The sequence below is a fragment of the Bombina bombina genome, chromosome 9 (genome assembly GCF_027579735.1).
Source record: "Bombina bombina isolate aBomBom1 chromosome 9, aBomBom1.pri, whole genome shotgun sequence".
Lineage (NCBI taxonomy): Eukaryota > Metazoa > Chordata > Amphibia > Anura > Bombinatoridae > Bombina > Bombina bombina.
The window spans coordinates 128,204,976-128,224,188 of NC_069507.1; the positions used below are offsets into that span (position 1 = coordinate 128,204,976).

The 19,213-nt window shown below is 40.9% G+C and overlaps 1 protein-coding gene across 1 annotated transcript in view; it reads left to right on the forward strand.

Moving 5' to 3' along the window:
* SSH3 (slingshot protein phosphatase 3) overlaps positions 1-19,213 on the forward strand; it is a 199,536-nt gene that overhangs the window by 41,487 nt on the left and 138,836 nt on the right. Inside the window, exons 7-9 of the mRNA XM_053692361.1 lie at positions 4,436-4,606; positions 10,376-10,457; positions 10,533-10,661. Coding sequence (XP_053548336.1) covers positions 4,436-4,606; positions 10,376-10,457; positions 10,533-10,661 — 382 coding nt within the window. The remainder of the gene's footprint in view (positions 1-4,435; positions 4,607-10,375; positions 10,458-10,532; positions 10,662-19,213) is intronic.

A 19,213-nucleotide genomic window follows, 5' to 3' on the forward strand; every position in this document is an offset into this window, starting at 1 on the left:
TCCAATCTCTGCCCACTGATGACATTACAATCTGAGCTGCATCTTGGCACTGCTGAATAGCATTGACAGTTTGTTGAATCCAACTAGTAAGCCTTTTGTGATTGGATGCCATATGCAACCCAGATCATGATGTCATCAGTGGGCTCAGCTTAGCAACCATTTCAAAGTGGCCAGAAACAATATTAATGTTAAGATAACTTTTTTTTTACCATTCCTGCTGCATGATATAAAAAAAGATGCAGGAGGCTATGCTATTAGTAGCTTAATCTAAGGTAAGACTTTAAGATGACCAAGGTGCAGACTGTCACTTTAAGCAGGGCCTGGGTCCAACAACGAAATTCTGTGTCTATTGCAAACTAAACACCAAGTTGATACCTGACTGATGGACCCCATATTGGAGACATTTCTATTAACAAAACACTATAAACTAGAATATGCCATTGCTCACTGGATTATAGGGACAACAACTACCAAAGAGAGAGTTGGTTTATTCGGCAAAGGAACCTTTCAAAAACTAAAAGCACTGTAATAGATTTTTAAATATTTTCTTTGAGATGGAGCAGAGAACAATGTCCCTTTTTTTTAAAGCATTTTTTTTCTTTCATAAGATAAGTCCACTGGTCATCACATGTGGGAATTCCCCTCCTGATCACTAGGAGGAGGCTAAATATACACCAACATACCAGAGCTTAAAATGCCTCCCACTTCCCCTGAATCCTCAGTCATTTATTTTGCCTCCTTGATGGAGTGAGATGAAAGATTGAAGTGCTGATCTACTCATCGTTTGGAGGAGTTCTCTAACTGATCTAAGGTCCATTTCCTCCTCAAAGTGCCTTGTTGGACAAAGAGGTAAACAAGGATTTAACAGCCAGGCAGGGAGCAGGGAGGACTGCACTTCAGTCAGTGACTATATCACATTTATAGCCAGACTGCCGCTCTCTGGCTCTGGATCCAAATCTGATTTGGATTGACAGGCTCAGCTGCATAATCAGCATTGAAGACAGACGCCGCTTGCTCCTATATGCTGCTACGTGGTCTATCACATTTATAGACTGTTGTTTCAGTGGCTGTCCTCTCACTCCGGATCTGATTGTGATTGACAGTGGGTCAGCGGCATTGAAGGCAGACCGCTGCTCGCTATTGAATCTTTTCTTAATTTTTTTCCCTAATCAGAGTACTTGATGCCAACGTCTTACTGCATTGTTTGAGGGATGGACAGCAGCATAAAGGAAATTTATATATACTATAAACTGCTTAGTACTGGCATATGCAGTACATTATATTTACATAATCTGAATGAGAATGGAATGAAATGCTCAGAGGGCAAACAGTTACTGTGAATTAATGTGAGTGTAAAAAGCAACCGCAGTATATGCTAAAGTATTCTGACTATATACAGTAGAGCGCTTTTATGCAATTAAAGTCTTCATCGGACTGATCAGACCCATGGTGTAGGATCAGAGTTGAATCTTGTTGGGATTTCTGTAAAACTGTTTTTGTAAAGTGCGAGGTGAGGGGATTAAACATTACTCAGACAGCCAGGGAAAAAGCCTTGGTCTGTAGCTAGTGGGTATTACGGACGTATTCAAATATAGCCAGAGCAATGTAAACTTTTATCATAATTTTTAGTAGCTTTAGCATCAAAATTGATAATACATTTCAATGGTAAACTTTATCTTTGAATGCTTTATTTAAATAGCCCATATTTTTTGGGTGTATAATGTTCCTTTAATATGACTTTTTTATAACTATAACAGATATAATGGTTAAAATTTGAAAATTTGCATGACCTAACGTATCAATGTGGTGGCTCTGCCTAATTAATCAAACAGTAGTGACAATATATAAAACGCATAAACCTGGAGACAGGATGACCTCTTTACTTTTTCACCATTATACCTAGACTGATACTAGTGTGTCTAACAGGAACATTTACCAAGCTGCAGGTGGAGAAGTACTCAAGCAGAAAACCTGCCCACCTTTAATCGCCACTTTGGAAAATGTAAGACTGCTTAATCTGGCCTGTCAATCACCCCAAACAAGTCAGTTTGGGGTGAATTATCTCTGCCAACTAAAGAAGCAGAGACTGCTTCTTAAATTTGTGGTTACAGACTCACTCATGCAAGCCTGGACTCCAAAAGCTGTGAATGCATCTTGATAACATTTTCAAGCCCTACAATCGATCATATTAGCTTGCAGTAGAGTACTGACAAGTTTTTTTTTTTGGTCGGGGCATCCGTACAACACACATTTTGAGAAGTGTTACTCTATAGTGATGATAATGAATATTAATAATTAATACACTAATAAACACAACATTGTATTTTATGATAATGCAAGGCATCTATACCCTAAAAAACCTGCTGCACTGGTGAGTGGGCACTCTGTGCTGCATAATGATGCTGAACATTTATACACTGAAAATGAACACACTGCACTGTATAATTATTATTCCAATAATCTATACAATGGCATAGGACTTATCTTGTATATCAAAAGTTGAAGGATTGACATTGGTCTCACAAGTGCCCATCATCCCTAGTAATACCCATTAGGCTGTAGGTGAAGATGAGTCCCGCTGCTGTCAACGGCTCCACCAACTTTTATAAAGGCATTGAGATGTTTCAACCAGAGGCTTCCAGCTTGTTCTGGCAGACCTGCACACTCTGTCTCCCTGTGTTTCAAGGGAGTCCCCTCCCATTCTAGCCATTATGCAACAGCATATGGCCCCTAATATATAGCCCTAATTAGGCAGCTAAAAAAAAATACATATTTTTAAATTTAAAAAATTGTTAGGTTCTAAATTTGCTCCCCTCCCCCCAAAGGGGCAGTCGCCTAGTCTGCCTCTGCTGTGGCACTGGCCCCTGAATTTACGTAGCTTTATGTATGACTAGTGATTTAGGGGAAGTTGGTGGGATTTAAAGCTCGGGTATGTTTGGGTATCTTTTGTCTCCTCCTTGTTGGCAGGAGGAGAATTCCCACACGTGATGACTTGTGGATTCTCACCATCTGATGAAATAAAAAAGTGCCCATCATCCCTAGTAATACCCATTAGGCTGTAGGTGAAGATGAGTCCCGCTGCTGTCAACGGCTCCACCAACTTTTATAAAGGCATTGAGATGTTTCAACCAGAGGCTTCCAGCTTGTTCTGGCAGACCTGCACACTCTGTCTCCCTGTGTTTCAAGGGAGTCCCCTCCCATTCTAGCCATTATGCAACAGCATATGGCCCCTAATATATAGCCCTAATTAGGCAGCTAAAAAAAAAATACATATTTTTAAATTTAAAAAATTGTTAGGTTCTAAATTTGCTCCCCTCCCCCCAAAGGGGCAGTCGCCTAGTCTGCCTCTGCTGTGGCACTGGCCCCTGAATTTACGTAGCTTTATGTATGACTAGTGATTTAGGGGAAGTTGGTGGGATTTAAAGCTCGGGTATGTTTGGGTATCTTTTGTCTCCTCCTTGTTGGCAGGAGGAGAATTCCCACACGTGATGACTTGTGGATTCTCACCATCTGATGAAATAAAAAATGCATTAAAGGGACATTGTTCTCAATTTTTCTCTACTCGATCTCAAAGAAAATATTTAAAGGGACAGTCAAGTAAAAAAAAAAACTTTAATTTTTCAAATATGGCATGTAATTTTAAACAACTTTCCAATTTACCTTTATCAACAATTTTGCTTTGTTCTCTTGGTATTCTAGTTGAAAGCAAACCTAGGGAGGCACATATGATAATTTCTAAGCCCTTGAAGACTGCCTCTATTTTATTTACTTTTCACAGCAGGGGAGAGCAAGCTCATGTAGGCCATATAGATAGCATTGTGATCACGACCGTGGCTAGTGGTAGACACTGCACTAATTGGCTAAAATGCAAGTCAATAGATAACTAATAGTCATGTGATTAGGGGCGGTCAGAAGATGCTTAGATACAAGTTAGTCACAAAAGTAAAAAGTGTATTAATATAACAGTGTTGGTTTTGCAAAACTGGGGAATGGGTAATAAAGGGATTATCTATCTTTTTAAACAACAAAAATTCTGGTGTTGACTGATCCTTTAAGAAACACATCTATCAGGTAGGCATAAATTGTGTTATTTACAAGGTGCAGCTGCTGCCCCATGATTATATTTGTTTGCCTTTCATGTTACTTTAACACAGCTCTAAATAGCAGATTAGTACCAAGCTGTAAAAAACTGTATACTTCCTATCTAAATTTAATCTATATGGCATTAAGTAAAATACGTTGGTAAGTTCAGGAAACCTAATAGATGTATCAAAAGTGTTGGGGGGGCAGATTTCACAATCCATTTGCATGTGGCATTATAGTTTTTATTATAAGTTCTTATTTAATGTTGATTTATATGGGATTAGTCCTGCAATGGTTCATTTTTATATAGATTCTTGTATTTAAATTATCCCTTTTATGCCTGTTTCTTTAGGTCCTTGTTGCAGATGCTCCATAAAGCTTGTGAAGGAGCCACATCTAGCAGTCAATACTCTGGGTTAGCTTACTATCAAGATCACCGTGAATCACCCCAGGCTTGTATTCATGCATGGCTGACAACTTCTGACATCATCTCTACCCAAAGGGATCCTGTTGTACCAGAAAGGTTTGTGCAAAAAGTATGAGACAATGTTAAGTGTATGGAAAAGGGATTTGTAGGGGATTGACCATTTAGTAATTCCTCACACACATGGCCAAAAATATTGGCACCCCTGCATTTCAGATAATCCACCACTTTTCTCAGAAAACTTTTGTTTGTATTGTTATGACACAAAAAAAGTGGAGAAAAAAAGCCAAATCTGACACATTCCACGCAAAACTCCAAAAATGGACTGGACAAAATTATTGGCACCTTCTAAAAATGGACGTGGAAGAAAGAGAAAATTTGATCAAAGACTGCAAAAAAGGATTGTTCGAATGGTGGCTAAAGAACCTCAATCAACTTCTAGACAAATTCAGGCTGACCTTCAGGCACAGGGTACAAATGTGTCAGCTCGTACTATACTTCGCCATCTTAATGAAAAGGGACACTATGGTAGGAGACCCCACTGCTGACACAGAAACATAAAAAGCCAGATTGGAGTTTGCCAAAACTTGCCTAAGGAAGCAAAAATCCTTTTGGGAGAATGTGATGTTGACAGACCAAACAAAATTACAGCTTTTTGGTAAAGCCCATCATTCTACTGTTCTTAGAAAAAGAAATGAGGCTTTTAAAGAAAAGAATACAGTCAAACATGGTTGAGGTTCACTGATATTTTGGGGTTGCTTTGCTGCTTCAGGCACTGGATGTCTTGACTGTGTGCATGGCATTTTGAAATCTGAAGACTACCAAAGAATTCTGTGGTGCAATGTAGGGCCAAGTGTCAGAAAGTTGGGTCTCCGTCAGCGGTCATGGGTTTTACAGCAGGACAATGACCCAAAGCACACGTCAAAAAGCACCCAGAAATGGTTTAAGACAAAGTGCTGGAGAGTACTGAACTGGCCAGCAATGAGTCCAGATCTCAATCCCATAGAGCACCTGTGGAGAGATCTCAAAACTGCAGTTTGGAAAAGGAACCTTTCCAATCTGAAAAACCTGAAGCAGTTTGCAAAAGAAGAGTGGTCCAAAATTCCAGTAGAGAGGTGTAAAACTCATTGATGGTTACAGGAAGCGATTGATTTGTTATTTTTTCCAAGGGGTGTGTTATCAAATATTAAATTGAGGGTGCCAATAATTTTTGTCCAGTCCATTTTTGGAGTTTTGCATGGAATGATTTGGCTTTTTTCTTTTACAATATACGATGAGTCCACGGATTTCATCCTTGTGGGATATCGCCTCCCGGTCAGCAGGAGGAGGCAAAGAGCACCACAGCAGAGCTGTATATATAGCTCCTCCCCTCTCTCCCACCCTAGTCATTCTCTTTGCCTGTGTTAGTGATAGGAGAGACCGCGGGGCATTGCAGTGGCGCCTTATCTGGACAATATTCTGATTCAGGCATCTTCTTATCAGTTAGCAAAGTCTCATACCGACATTGTTCTATCCTTCTTAAGGACTCATGGGTGGAAGGTAAATCTGGAAAAGAGTTCACTAGTTCCACAGACAAGGGTTCCTTTCTTGGGAGCTCTAATCGACTCTCTATCCATGAAAATCTATTTGACGGAAGTCAGAAAATTAAAGATTCTGCACACATGCCGAGCCCTTCGGACCAGTCCTCGGCCGTCAGTGGCTCAGTGCATGGAGGTAATTGGGTTGATGGTAGCGGCAATGGACATCATTCCGTTTGCTCGTTTTCATCTCAGGCCTCTGCAACTGAACATGCTCAGTCAGTGGGATGGAGATTATACAAATTTGTCTCCCCAAATAACTCTAGATCAGGAGACAAGAGACTCTCTTCTATGGTGGTTGTCGCTGGATCATCTATCCCAGGGGACATGCTTCCGCAGGCCCTCATGGGTGATAGTGACAACGGATGCCAGCCTGTTAGGATGGGGAGCAGTCTGGAACTCCCTAAGGGCTCAGGGTGTATGGACTCAGGCGGAGTCTCTTCCTTCCCATAAATATCCTAGAGTTGAGAGCAATATTCAATGCGCTTCGGGTTTGGCCTCAGTTGGCTTCGGCCCAATTCATCAGATTCCAGTCGGACAACATAACGACGGTGGCTTACATCAATCATCAGGGAGGAACAAAAAGTTCCTTAGCGATGACAGAAGTAGCAAGGATAATACAGTGGGCGGAGTCTCACTGTTGCCATCTGTCGGCGATCCATATCCCAGGGGTGGACAACTGGGAGGCGGATTTTCTGAGCAGACAGACATTTCATCCGGGAGAATGGGAACTCCATCCGGAGGTATTTTCCAGCTTGATTCTCAGATGGGGCAGGCCGGAGTTGGATCTCATGGCATCTCGTCAGAATGCCAAGCTTCCGAGGTACGGGTCCAGGTCCAGGGATCCCCAGGCCGAGCTGATAGATGCCTTGGCAGTGCCTTGGTTTTTCAGCCTAGCTTATGTGTTCCCTCCATTTACTCTCCTTCCCCGGGTGATTGCTCGCGTCAAACAGGAGAGGGCATCGGTGAACCTCATCGCTCCTGCGTGGCCTTTCAGGACTTGGTATGCCGATCTGGTGGACATGTCATCTCAGCCACCTTGGAGGCTTCCATTGCGGGAGGACCTTCTCATTTAGGGTCCCTTCCATCATCCGAATCTAGTTTCTCTGCAGCTAACTGCTTGGAGATTGAACGCTTGATTTTGTCTAAGCGAGGGTTTTCTGATTCGGTCATAGATACCTTGATTCAGGCACGTAAGCCTGTTACTAGAAAGATTTACCATAAGATATGGCGTAAATATCTTTATTGGTGTGAATCCAAGGGCTACTCATGGAGTAGGGTTAGGATTCCTAGGATTTTGTCTTTTCTCCAAGACAGATTGGAGAAAGGGTTGTCAGCAAGTTCCTTAAAGGGACAGATTTCTGCTTTGTCTATTTTGTTACACAAGCGTCTGGCAGATGTTCCAGATGTCCAATCTTTTTGTCAGACTCTGACTAGAATCAGGCCTGTGTTTAGACCAGTTTCTCTTCCTTGGAGCTTGAATTTAGTTCTTAAAGTTCTTCAAGGGGTTCCGTTTGAACCCATGCATTCCATAGATTTTAAGTTATTATCTTGGAAAGTTTTATTTTTGGTTGCTATTTCTTCTGCTCGCAGAGTATCTGAGCTTTCGGCATTACAATGTAATTCACCTTATCTCATTTTTCATGCGGATAAGGTGGTTTTACATACTAAACCTGGTTTTCTTCCTAAGGTTGTTTCGAATAAAAATATTAATCAGGAAATTGTAAGAAGGAGCGTCTGTTACATAATTTGGACGTGATCCGTGCCTTGACGTTCTACTTACAGGCGACTAAGGATTTTCGTCAATCGTCTTCCTTGTTTGTCGTTTTTTCAGGGAAACGTAGAGGTCAGAAAGCTACGGCTACCTCTCTTTCTTTTTGGCTGAAGAGTATCATCCGTTTTGCATATGAGACTGCTGGACAGCAGCCTCCTGAACGAATTACATCTCATTCCACTAGGGCTGTGGCTTCCTTATGGGCATTCAAACAGATGCTTCTGTTGAACAGATTTGCAAAGCTGCAACTTGGTCGTCTCTTCACACTTTTTCCAAATTTTCCAAATTCAATACTTTTGCCTCGTCTGGGGCTGTTTTTGAGAGGAAAGTTCTTCAAGCAGTGGTGCCTTCCGTTTAGGTTCCCTGTCTTGTCCCTCCCGTTTCATCTGTGTACTATAGCTTTGGTATTGTATCCCACAAGTAAGGATGAAATCCGTTGACTCATCGTATCTTGTAAAAGAAAAGGAAATTTATTCTTGCCTGATAAATTTGTTTCTTTTACGATACAATGAGTCCACGGCCCGCCCTGTTATTATGAGACAGGCTATTTTCTTTTTGTTAAACTTCAGACACCTCTGCACCTTGGCTTTTCCTTTCTCTTCCTAACTTCGGTCGAATGACTGGAGTGGGAGGTTAGGGAGGAGCTATATATATACAGCTCTGCTGTGGTGCTCTTTGCCTCCTCCTGCTGACCAGAAGGTGATATCCCACAAGTAAGGATGAAATCCGTTTACTCATCGTATCGTAAAAGAAACCAATTTATCAGGTAAGAATAAATTTCCTTTTTTCTCCACTTTTTTGTGTCATACCAATACAAACAAAAGAAATAAACATGAGAATGCCTAAGCATTTATTATTGCAACTATTTTCTGGGTGCCAATATTTTTGGCCATGACTGTATGCCTTTAAGAGTTAAAGGGACACTGAACCCAAATGTTTTCTTTTGTGATTCAGATAGAGCATGCAATTTTCTAATTTACTCCTATTATCAATTTTTCTTTATTCTCTTGCTATCTTTATTTGAAAAAAAAGGCATCTAAGCTGGACAGCACATTTTTATTGGTGGATGAATTTATCTACCAATCAGCAAGAACAACCCAGGTTGTTCACCAAAAATGGGCCGGCATCTAAACTTACATTCTTGCATTTCAAATAAAGATATGAAGAAAATTTGATAATAGGAGTAAATTAGAAAGTTTCTTAAAATTTCATGCTCTATCTGAATCACAAAAGAAACATTTGGGGTTCAGTGTCCCTTTAAGACTTGTTTGCCTGTTAGAAAATAAATTACATTTGTTTTCACTCTGCTTTCCTCTTCTCTGCTGAAGCAAATGTTCTTATCTAGAAAGAGAAGGATGTGAAATTCCAGTGAATGATAGTGCTAGGCACTTACCTGATGTTATTTATGAGAATATTTGCTAAAATGCTTTCTAAATGAAATAATATGATTGACGTAACGGTAGACGCCTTCTGAACTTAACAAACGCTAAGATTTACCATCACTAAAAATAAACTGTAGTTTAATTCATAACTTACTAAAAAAAAAAAAAGGGTGCTAAACTCACCCTTCCTGTGCAGCAGTAGATCGCTAATGTCAGCGGCTCCTGCCACCCACGGCACTGCGCTCTTCTTCAAGAGGTGACGTTTCCACCGCTAAACTAATAGCCGTGCTTGTCAGCTGACATCCTAGCATGGCTATTGGTTTAGAGGTGAAAAAGTCATCTCATTGGTAAAGAGCGTTGTGCCGTGAGGTATAATTTGTTTGATATTGCTGTATGCATATGGCATAGTTTGTATACTGTGCATAGTATGGCCCTCATATTAGCCAGTGCCTCACCAACCACTGACCTCACTGCACGTCACTGGCCATGAGCGACCGGAGTTGCTGCTGTAGCAATCTACTGCGACACAGAGAGGCTGAGTTTAGCACCCTTTTTTTAGTAAGTCATGAATTAAACTACAGTTTATTTTTAGTGATGGTAAATCCTAGCATTTGTTAAATGCTCGGATTTACCATCACTTTAATTATTAGAATTGCATAAAGGGGGGCAGGATGAATTAAACTGCAGTTTATTTTTAGTGATGGTAAATCCTAGCATTTGTTAAACGCTCGGATTTACCATCACTTTAATTATTAGAATTGCATAAAGGGGGGCAGGATAGTCTTTGGGTAACATATTGGAAATAAGTTTTATACAGCAACTGCTGTTTGCCATTGTACGCTATTACTGCCTTGTCCAAAACTTGAAGATAAGTAGTGCATTTGTAGTTAAATCACTGTTTAGTGTAACCATTGTGTCTTAATACATTTATAAGCTGACTACTGTTATTGCAATAAGTTTATAATAAACACTGTTATTATTATACTGTATTTTTGTGTGATTTTCCTTTTTCCAATGATATAGTGAGAACTAGTTTGTGCTTCCCCAGCGCCAGCACATAACAGGGTTATAGAAAAAAGTGAAAAGGGGCTAATCTAGCATTTATAAGTCTATTGACCCATTCATTGTCATACAGAGAAGAGACAGAGAGAATCATAAGGAAAAAACTGAGGGACATCTTAAGGGAGAGTGACCTGGAAAGCATTACATCAAAGCAGGTGAGTGCAGAGCAAAGCAATGTGAGAAAATGTCTGTCAATCTATGCCCTTACAAAATCCCTTCTTGATCACCAGGTCCGAAGCACTCTAGAGCAGCACACACACTGCGAACTACAGGATTACACAGAATTCATAGACAATGAGATGATTATGATCCTTGCGCAAATGGACAGACCGTCAGAGATTTTTCCGTATCTCTACTTGGTATGAACTATCTAAAACTTGCTTTATGTCTGTTAAAGAAACTGTCTAGTCAAAATATAAACTTTTATGATTCAGATAGGGCATGTAATTTTAAACAACTTTCCAATTGACCTTTTATCATCAAATTTGCTTTGTTCTTTTGTTATCCTTAGTTGAAAGCTAAACCTACCTAGGCTCATATGCTAATTTCTAAGCCCTTGGAGGCTGCCTCTTATCCGAATGCATTTGACAGTTGTTCACAGCTAAAGGGCATTAGTTCATATGTATCACATTGTGCTCACTCCCGTGGAGTTACTTATGAGTCAGCACTGATTGGCTAAAATGCAAGTCTGTAAAAAAAAAAAACTGAAATAAGGGGGCAGTCTGCAGAAGCTTAGATACTAGGTAATCACAGAGGTAAAAAGTATATTAATATAACTGTGTTGGCTGTGCAAAACTGGGGAATAGGTAATAAACAGATTATCAATCTTTTTAAACAATAACAATTCTGGAATAGACTGTCCCTTTAACATAAGAAGAAAACCCCATATTAAAGCTTGGTAATCTTTAATTCGTTTTATATGCTGAGATGATAGCATATGTAAATGACTATAAACCTCTTGGATTTAGTAGCTATATTAGAATCATGGTAAAATGATTTTTATTATTGGACATATTCATACATGGAACAACAAACAGGAGATAGACAGATTAGATGCAGTTGTACACTGTATTAGACATGCCTGTAAAATTAGAAGAAAGATAAAATGAATTAGCACATGAAGTAAAGACAAAAAGATAGCTTCTAACACAGCAAATGATGAAATGGAAAGTCTGACAAAAAAGATTAAGCAGTTACTTAGGAAGGCTAAAGCTCATGCAGCAGAAAAGTAATTAGTGAAAAATGGGGACAAACGCTTCTTCAGATATCCAGCAAAAGTAGAGAAACTAACGGAGGAATAGTAAGACTCAAAACGGTTAACGGTAGAGTAGTAGAAAGGAGATAAGCAAATAGCAGACTGTCTCAGTGATTGCTTCCAGTGTTTTCCCTAGGTCCTTTTCACTGGGTGCACAACCTGGCTAGGGACAGTCTGCTCCAGATTTTCTATTATCTACACTTTTTACCTCTGTGATTAGCTTGTATCTGCAGACTGACCCCCTTATTTCAGTTCTTTTGTCAGACTTGTATTTTAGTCAATTAGTGCTGACTCATAAGTAACGCCACGCAAGTGAGCACATTGTTATCTATATGGCATAGATGAACTAGCAGTGAAAAACTGTCCAAATGCGGCCTTCAAGAGCTTAGAAGTAAGCATATGAGCCTACCTAGGTTTAGCATTCAACAAAGAATTAAAAAGAGAACAAAGCAAATTTGATGATAAAAGTTAATTGGAAAGTTGTTTAAAATTGCATGTCCTATCTGAATAATGAAAGTTTAAATGGACGGTTTAGCCAATAATGTTCTCCCCTTTGTTTCAAATGATCCATTTTACCTGCAGGAGTGTATTACATTTTTTCCAAGAAGCTCCTTTACCCTTATTTTGGCATTTGAAATAATGGATAATAATTGAAATAATGGACTGTGGAATCCCAACCTATACTGAGTTTCTATACTGGAGTCAATCCTATTGACAAGCCTAAGTAAACACAGCCAGCAGAAGAAATTACACTCTCAGTGCAGCGCAGGATAGTTAAAGGGACAGTCTACAGCAGAATTTTTATTGTTTTAAACGATAGATAATCCCTTTATTACCCATTCCTTAGCTTTACATAACCAACGTTGTTACACTTTTCTCTTGTTAGGTGTATCCAGTCCACGGATCATCCATTACTTGTGGGATATTCTCTTTCCCAACAGGAAGTTGCAAGAGGATCACCCACAGCAGAGCTGCTATATAGCTCCTCCCCTAACTGCCATACCCAGTCATTCTCTTGCAAGCTCTCAACATAGCTGGAGGTAGTTAGAGGAAAGTGGTAAAATATAGTTAGTTTTTTCTTCAATCAAAAGTTTATTGTTTTTAAATGGTACCGGAGTGTACTATTTTATCTCAGGCAGCATTTAGAAGAAGAATCTGCCTGCGTTTTTCTATGATCTTAGCAGAAGTAACTAAGATCCACTGCCATTCTCACATATGTCTGAGGAGTGAGGTAACTTCAGAGGGAGAATGGCGTGCAGGGTATCCTGCAATAAGGTATGTGCAGTTAAGTTTTTCTAGGGATGGAATTTGCTAGAAAATGCTGCTGATACCGGATTAATGTAAGTTAAAGCCTAAATACAGTGATTTAATAGCGACTAGTATCAGGCTTGCTATCAGAGGTATATACTCTGATTAATGTGCAATATAAAACGTTTGCTGGTATGTTTAATTGTTTTTATATATGCTTTGGTGATAAAACTTATTGGGGCCTATTTTTTTCCACATGGCTGGCTTTATTTTTGCCTAGAAACAGTTTCCTGAGGCTTTCCACTGTTATAGTATAAAAGTTACAGTTGGTGCAGTTAAAATTACAAACTGTGACATTCAGCTTCCCTCAGCAGTCCCCTGCATGCTATAGGACATCTCTGAAGGGCTCAAAAGGCTTCAAAAGTAGGAGCTGTGGCCGTTGTTATGACTGTTTAAAAAACATATTTTTCGTTTTGTTAATCTGTTTTTTGTATTAAGGGGTTAATCCTCCATTTGCAAGTGGGTGCAATGCTCTGCTAACTTGTTACATACACTGTAAAAATTTCGTTAGTTTAACTGCCTTTTCTCTTGTTAAGTGTATCCAGTCCACGGATCACCCACAGCAGAGCTGCTATATAGCTCCTCCCCTCACTGCCATATCCAGTCATTCTCTTGCAACTTTCAACTAAGATGGAGGTCGTAAGAGGACTGTGGTGTTTTATACTTAGTTTATTTCTTCAATCAAAAGTTTGTTATTTTTAAATGGTACCGGAGTGTACTGTTTATCTCAGGCAGTATTTGGAAGAAGAATCTGCCAGCGTTTTCTATGATCTTAGCAGAAGTAACTAAGATCCTTTGCTGTTCTCACATATTCTGAGGAGTGAGGTAACTTCAGAGGGGGAATAGCGTGCAGGTTTTCCTGCAATAAGGTATGTGCAGTTAAATTATTTTTCTAGGGATGGAATTTGCTAGAAAATGCTGCTGATACCGAAGTAATGTAAGTAAAGCCTTAAATGCAGTGATAGCGACTGGTATCAGGCTTATTAATAGAGATACATACTCTTATAAAAGTGTATTTTAAAACGTTTGCTGGCATGTTTAATCGTTTTTTATATATGTTTGGTGATAAAACTTATTGGGGCCTAGTTTTTTCCACATGGCTGGCTTGTATTTTGCCTAGAAACAGTTCCTGGAGGCTTTCCACTGTTGTAATATGAGTGGGAGGGGCCTATTTTAGCATTTTTTTGCACAGAAAAAATTACAGACACGGACATCCAGCTTCTTCCTGCATGATCCAGGACTTCTCTGAAGGGCTCAAAAGGCTTCAAAAGTCGTATTGAGGGAGGTAAAAAGCCACAGTAGAGCTGTGGCAGTTGTTGTGACTGTTTAAAAAACGTTTTTGTCATTTGTTATTCCGTTTTTGGTATTAAGGGGTTAATCATCCATTTGCAAGTGGGTGCAATGCTCTGCTAACTTGTTACATACACTGTAAAAATTTTGTTAGTGTAACTGCCTTTTCTCCAACATTGGTGTGTCCGGTCCACGGTTTCATCCTTACTTGTGGGATATTCTCCTCCCCTACAAGGAATGGCAAGGAGAGCACACAGCAAGAGCTGTCCATATAGCTCCCCCTCTGGCTCCGCCCCCCAGTCATTCTCCTTGCCGCTCTGAACAAGTAGCATCTCCACGGGGATGGTGAGGAGTTTGTGGTGTTAGTTGTAGTTTTTTATTTCTTCTATCAAGAGTTTGTTATTTTGAAATAGTACTGGTATGTACTATTTACTCTGAAACAGAAAGAGATGAAGAGTTCTGTTTAAAAGAGGAGTATGATTTTAGCAGCAGTAACTAAAATCAATTGCTGTTCCCACGCAGGACTGTTGAGCTGAGAGAACTTCAGTTGGGGCGAACAGTTTGCAGACTTTTCTGCTCAAGGTATGACTAGCCATTTTTCTAACAAGACTGTGTAATGCTGGAAGGCTGTCATTTTCCCTCATGGGGATCGGTAAGCCATTTTCTTAGACTCAGAAAGAATAAGGGGCTTATTATGGGCTATTAACTGGTGGACACTCTTAAGGGCTAAATCGATTGTTTATTTAAGTTGTTTTTTAAAGTTTGAAGTAGTTTTCACACTTTTATTGTTTGGGGAACGTTTTTATCGCCAGGCATTAGTTAAGACACCTTCCCAGTCAAGAAGGGCCTTTCACTGTAGTAGACAGAGCCTCATTTTCGCGCCATTATTGCGCAGTTTCTTTTGAGTGCAGTGCATGCAGCTGCATGTGTGAGGGTCTGGTATCCACTGAAAACTTTCCTAGAAGGCTTGAATTGGTATCGTATACCCCCCTGGGATAGGTGAAGTCGCAACAAAGGCTGTGGCTGGGACTGTAGTGGGGTTAAAATTGCAAAGAAGGATAATTCTATTCATAGTTTTTCACATATTCAGTAATAAAGTGTGCCCTGTTTAACATTTAAAGAGACAGTAACGGTTTTGTTTTAAAATGGTTTTTGTGCTTTATTAACCAGTTTAAGCCTGTTTAACATGTCTGTACCTTCAGATAGATCATGTTCTGTATGTATGGAAGCCAATGTGGTTCCCCCTTCAAATATATGTGATAATTGTGCCATGGCATCCAAACACAGTAAGGACAGTACTGTCACAAATAGTAAGGTTGCCCAGGATGATTCCTCAGATGAAGGAAGTAGGGATAGTTCTACATCCTCTCCTTCTGTGTCTATACCAGTTATGCCCGCGCAGGCGACCCCTAGTACTTCTAGCGCGCCAATGCTTGTTACTATGCAACAATTGACGGCAGTAATGGATAACTCCATAGCTAATATTTTATCCAAAATGCCAGCATTTCAGAGAAAGCGCGATTGCTCAGTTTTAAACACTGTAGAGCAGGAGGGCACTGATGATGATAATTTTTCTGTCATACCCTCACACCAGTCTGAAGTGGCAGTGAGGGAGGGTTTGTCAGATGGAGAAATTTCTGATACAGGAAGAATTTCTCAGCAGGCAGAACCTGATGTTGTGACATTTAAATTTAAATTAGAGCATCTCCGCGCATTACTTAAGGAGGTGCTATCTACTCTGGATGATTGTGACAATCTGGTCATCCCAGAAAAATTGTGCAAGATGGACAAGTTCCTAGAGGTCCCGGTGCACCCTGATGCCTTTCCGATACCTAAAAGGGTGGCGGACATAGTGAATAAGGAGTGGGAGAAGCCAGGCATACCTTTTGTCCCTCCTCCTATATTTAAGAAATTGTTCCCTATGGTCGACCCCAGGAAGGACACATGGCAAACAGTCCCTAAGGTCGAGGGGGCGGTTTCTACACTAGTCAAACGCACGACCATTCCTATTGAGGACAATTGTGCTTTCAAAGATCCTATGGATAAAAAATTGGAGGGTTTGCTTAAAAAGATTTTTGTACAGCAAGGTTACCTCCTTCAACCTATTTCGTGCATTATTCCTGTCACTACAGCAGCGTGGTTCTGGTTCGAGGAACTGGAAAAGTCGCTCAGTAGGGAGACTCCGTATGAGGAGGTCATGGACAGAATTCACACACTTAAGTTAGCTAATTCCTTTATTTTAGACGCCGCTTTGCAGTTAGCGAGATTAGTGACGAAAAATTCAGGGTTTGCAATTGTGGCGCGCAGAGCGCTCTGGCTAAAGTCTTGGTCGGCGGATGTATCTTCCAAGACAAAATTGCTTAATATCCCTTTCAAAGGTAAGACCCTTTTTGGGCCAGAATTGAAAGAAATTATTTCAGACATCACTGGGGGAAAGGGCCATGCCCTCCCACAAGATAGGCCTTTCAAGGCTAAGAATAAGTCCAATTTTCGTTCCTTTCGCAATTTCAGGAACGGACCGGCTTCCAACTCTGCAGCCTCTAGACAAGAGGGTAACGCTTCCCAGACTAAACCAGCTTGGAAACCAATGCAAGGCTGGAACAAGGGTAAACAGGCCAAGAAGCCTGCTGCTGCTACCAAAACAGCATGAAGGGGTAGCCCCCGATCCGGGACCGGATCTAGTAGGGGGCAGACTCTCTCTCTTTGCTCAGACTTGAGCAAGAGATGTTCAGGATCCCTGGGCACTAGAAATGGTCTCTCAGGGTTATCTTCTAGAATTCAAGGAACTACCCCCCAAGGGGAAGGTTCCACATGTCTCACTTATCTTCAAACCAAATAAAGAGACAGGCATTCTTACATTGTGTAGAAGACCTGTTAAAGATGGGAGTGATACACCCAGTTCCAACTGTGGAACAAGGTCAGGGGTTTTACTCAAATCAGTTTGTAGTTCCCAAAAAAGAGGGAACTTTCAGACCAATTCTGGATTTAAAAATTCTAAACAAATTTCTCAGAGTTCCTTCGTTCAAAATGGAAACAATTTTACCTACAATCCAGGAGGGTCAATATATGACTACCGTGGATTTAAAGGATGCGTATCTACATATTCCTATCCACAAAGATCATCATCAGTTCCTAAGGTTCGCCTTTCTGGACAAACATTATCAGTTCGTGGCTCTCCCATTCGGACTAGCCACTGCTCCCAGAATTTTCACAAAGGTGCTCGGGTCCCTTCTAGCGGTTCTAAGACCAAGGGGCATTGCAGTGGCACCTTATCTGGATGACATTCTAATTCAAGCGTCGTCTCTTTCCAAGGCAAAGGCTCATACAGACATTGTTCTAGCCTTTCTCAGATCTCACGGGTGGAAGGTGAACGTAGAAAAGAGTTCCCTGTCTCCGTCGACAAGAGTTCCCTTTTTGGGAACAATAATAGATTCTTTAGAAATGAAGATCTTCTTGACAGAGGTCAGAAAGTCAAAGCTTCTAAACGCTTGTCAAGTTCTTCTCTCTATTCTGCAGCCTTCCATAGCTCAGTGCATGGAAGTAGTAGGGTTGATGGTTGCAGCAATGGACATAGTTCCTTTTGCTCGAATTCATCTAAGACCATTACAACTGTGCATGCTCAAGCAGTGGAATGGGGACTATACAGACTTGTCTCCAAAGATTCTAACAGACCAGAGTGGGTGATTGTCACGACCGACGACAGTCTATTAGGCTGGGGCGCGGTCTGGGATTCCCTGAAAGCTCAGGGTTTATGGTCTCGGGAAGAGTCTCTTCTCCCGATCAACATCCTGGAACTGAGAGCGATATTCAATGCTCTCCGGGCTTGGCCTCAACTAGCGAAGGCCAGATTCATAAGATTCCAGTCAGACAACATGACGACCGTAGCTTACATCAACCATCGGGGGGAACAAGGAGTTCCTTGGCGATGAGAGAGGTATCCAAAATCATCAAATGGGCGGAGGATCACTCCTGCCACCTATCTGCAATCCACATCCCAGGAGTAGACAACTGGGAGGCGGATTATCTGAATCGTCAGACTTTCCATCCGGGGGAATGGGAACTCCACCCGGAGGTGTTTGCCCAGTTGACTCAATTATGGGGCATTCCAGACATGGATCTGATGGCGTCCCGTCAGAACTTCAAGGTTCCTTGCTACGGGTCCAGATCCAGGGATCCCAAGGCGACTCTAGTGGATGCATTAGTGGCGCCTTGGTCGTTCAACCTAGCTTATGCATTTCCACCGTTCCCTCTCCTTCCCAGGCTTGTAGCCAGGATCAAACAGGAGAAGGCCTCTGTGATTCTGATAGCTCCTGCGTGGCCGCGCAGGACTTGATATGCAGACCTGGTGAATGTCATCGGCTCCACCATGGAAGCTACCTTTGAGACAGGATCTTCTAGTACAAGGTCCATTCGAACATCCAAATCTAGTTTCTCTGCAGCTGACTGCTTGGAAATTGAACATTTGATTTTATCCAAGCGTGGGTTTTCAGATTCAGTGATAGATACTCTGGTCCAAGCCAGAAAACCTGTGACTAGAAAGATTTACCATAAAATATGGAAAAGATATATCTGTTGGTGTGAATCCAAGGGATTCTCCTGGAGTAAGATTAAAATTCCTAAGATCCTCTCCTTTCTCCAAGAAGGTTTGGATAAGGGATTGTCAGCGAGTTCTCTAAAAGGACAGATTTCTGCTTTATCTGTCTTGTTACACAAACGACTGGCAGCTGTGCCAGATGTACAAGCTTTTGTACAGGCTTTGGTCAGAATCAAGCCTGTTTACAGACCCTTGACTCCTCCTTGGAGTTCTTTCAGTTCTTCAAGGGGTTCCGTTTGAACCCTTACATTCCATAGATATCAAGTTACTATCTTGGAAAGTTCTGTTTTTGGTTGCTATTTCTTCTGCAAGCAGAGTTTCGGAATTATCTGCTTTGCAGTGTCATACACCCTATCTGGTGTTCCATTCAGATAAGGTCGTTTTGCGTACTAAGCCTGGTTTTCTTCCGAAGCTTGTTTCCAACAGGAATATTAACCAGGAAATAGTTGTTCCTTCTCTGTGTC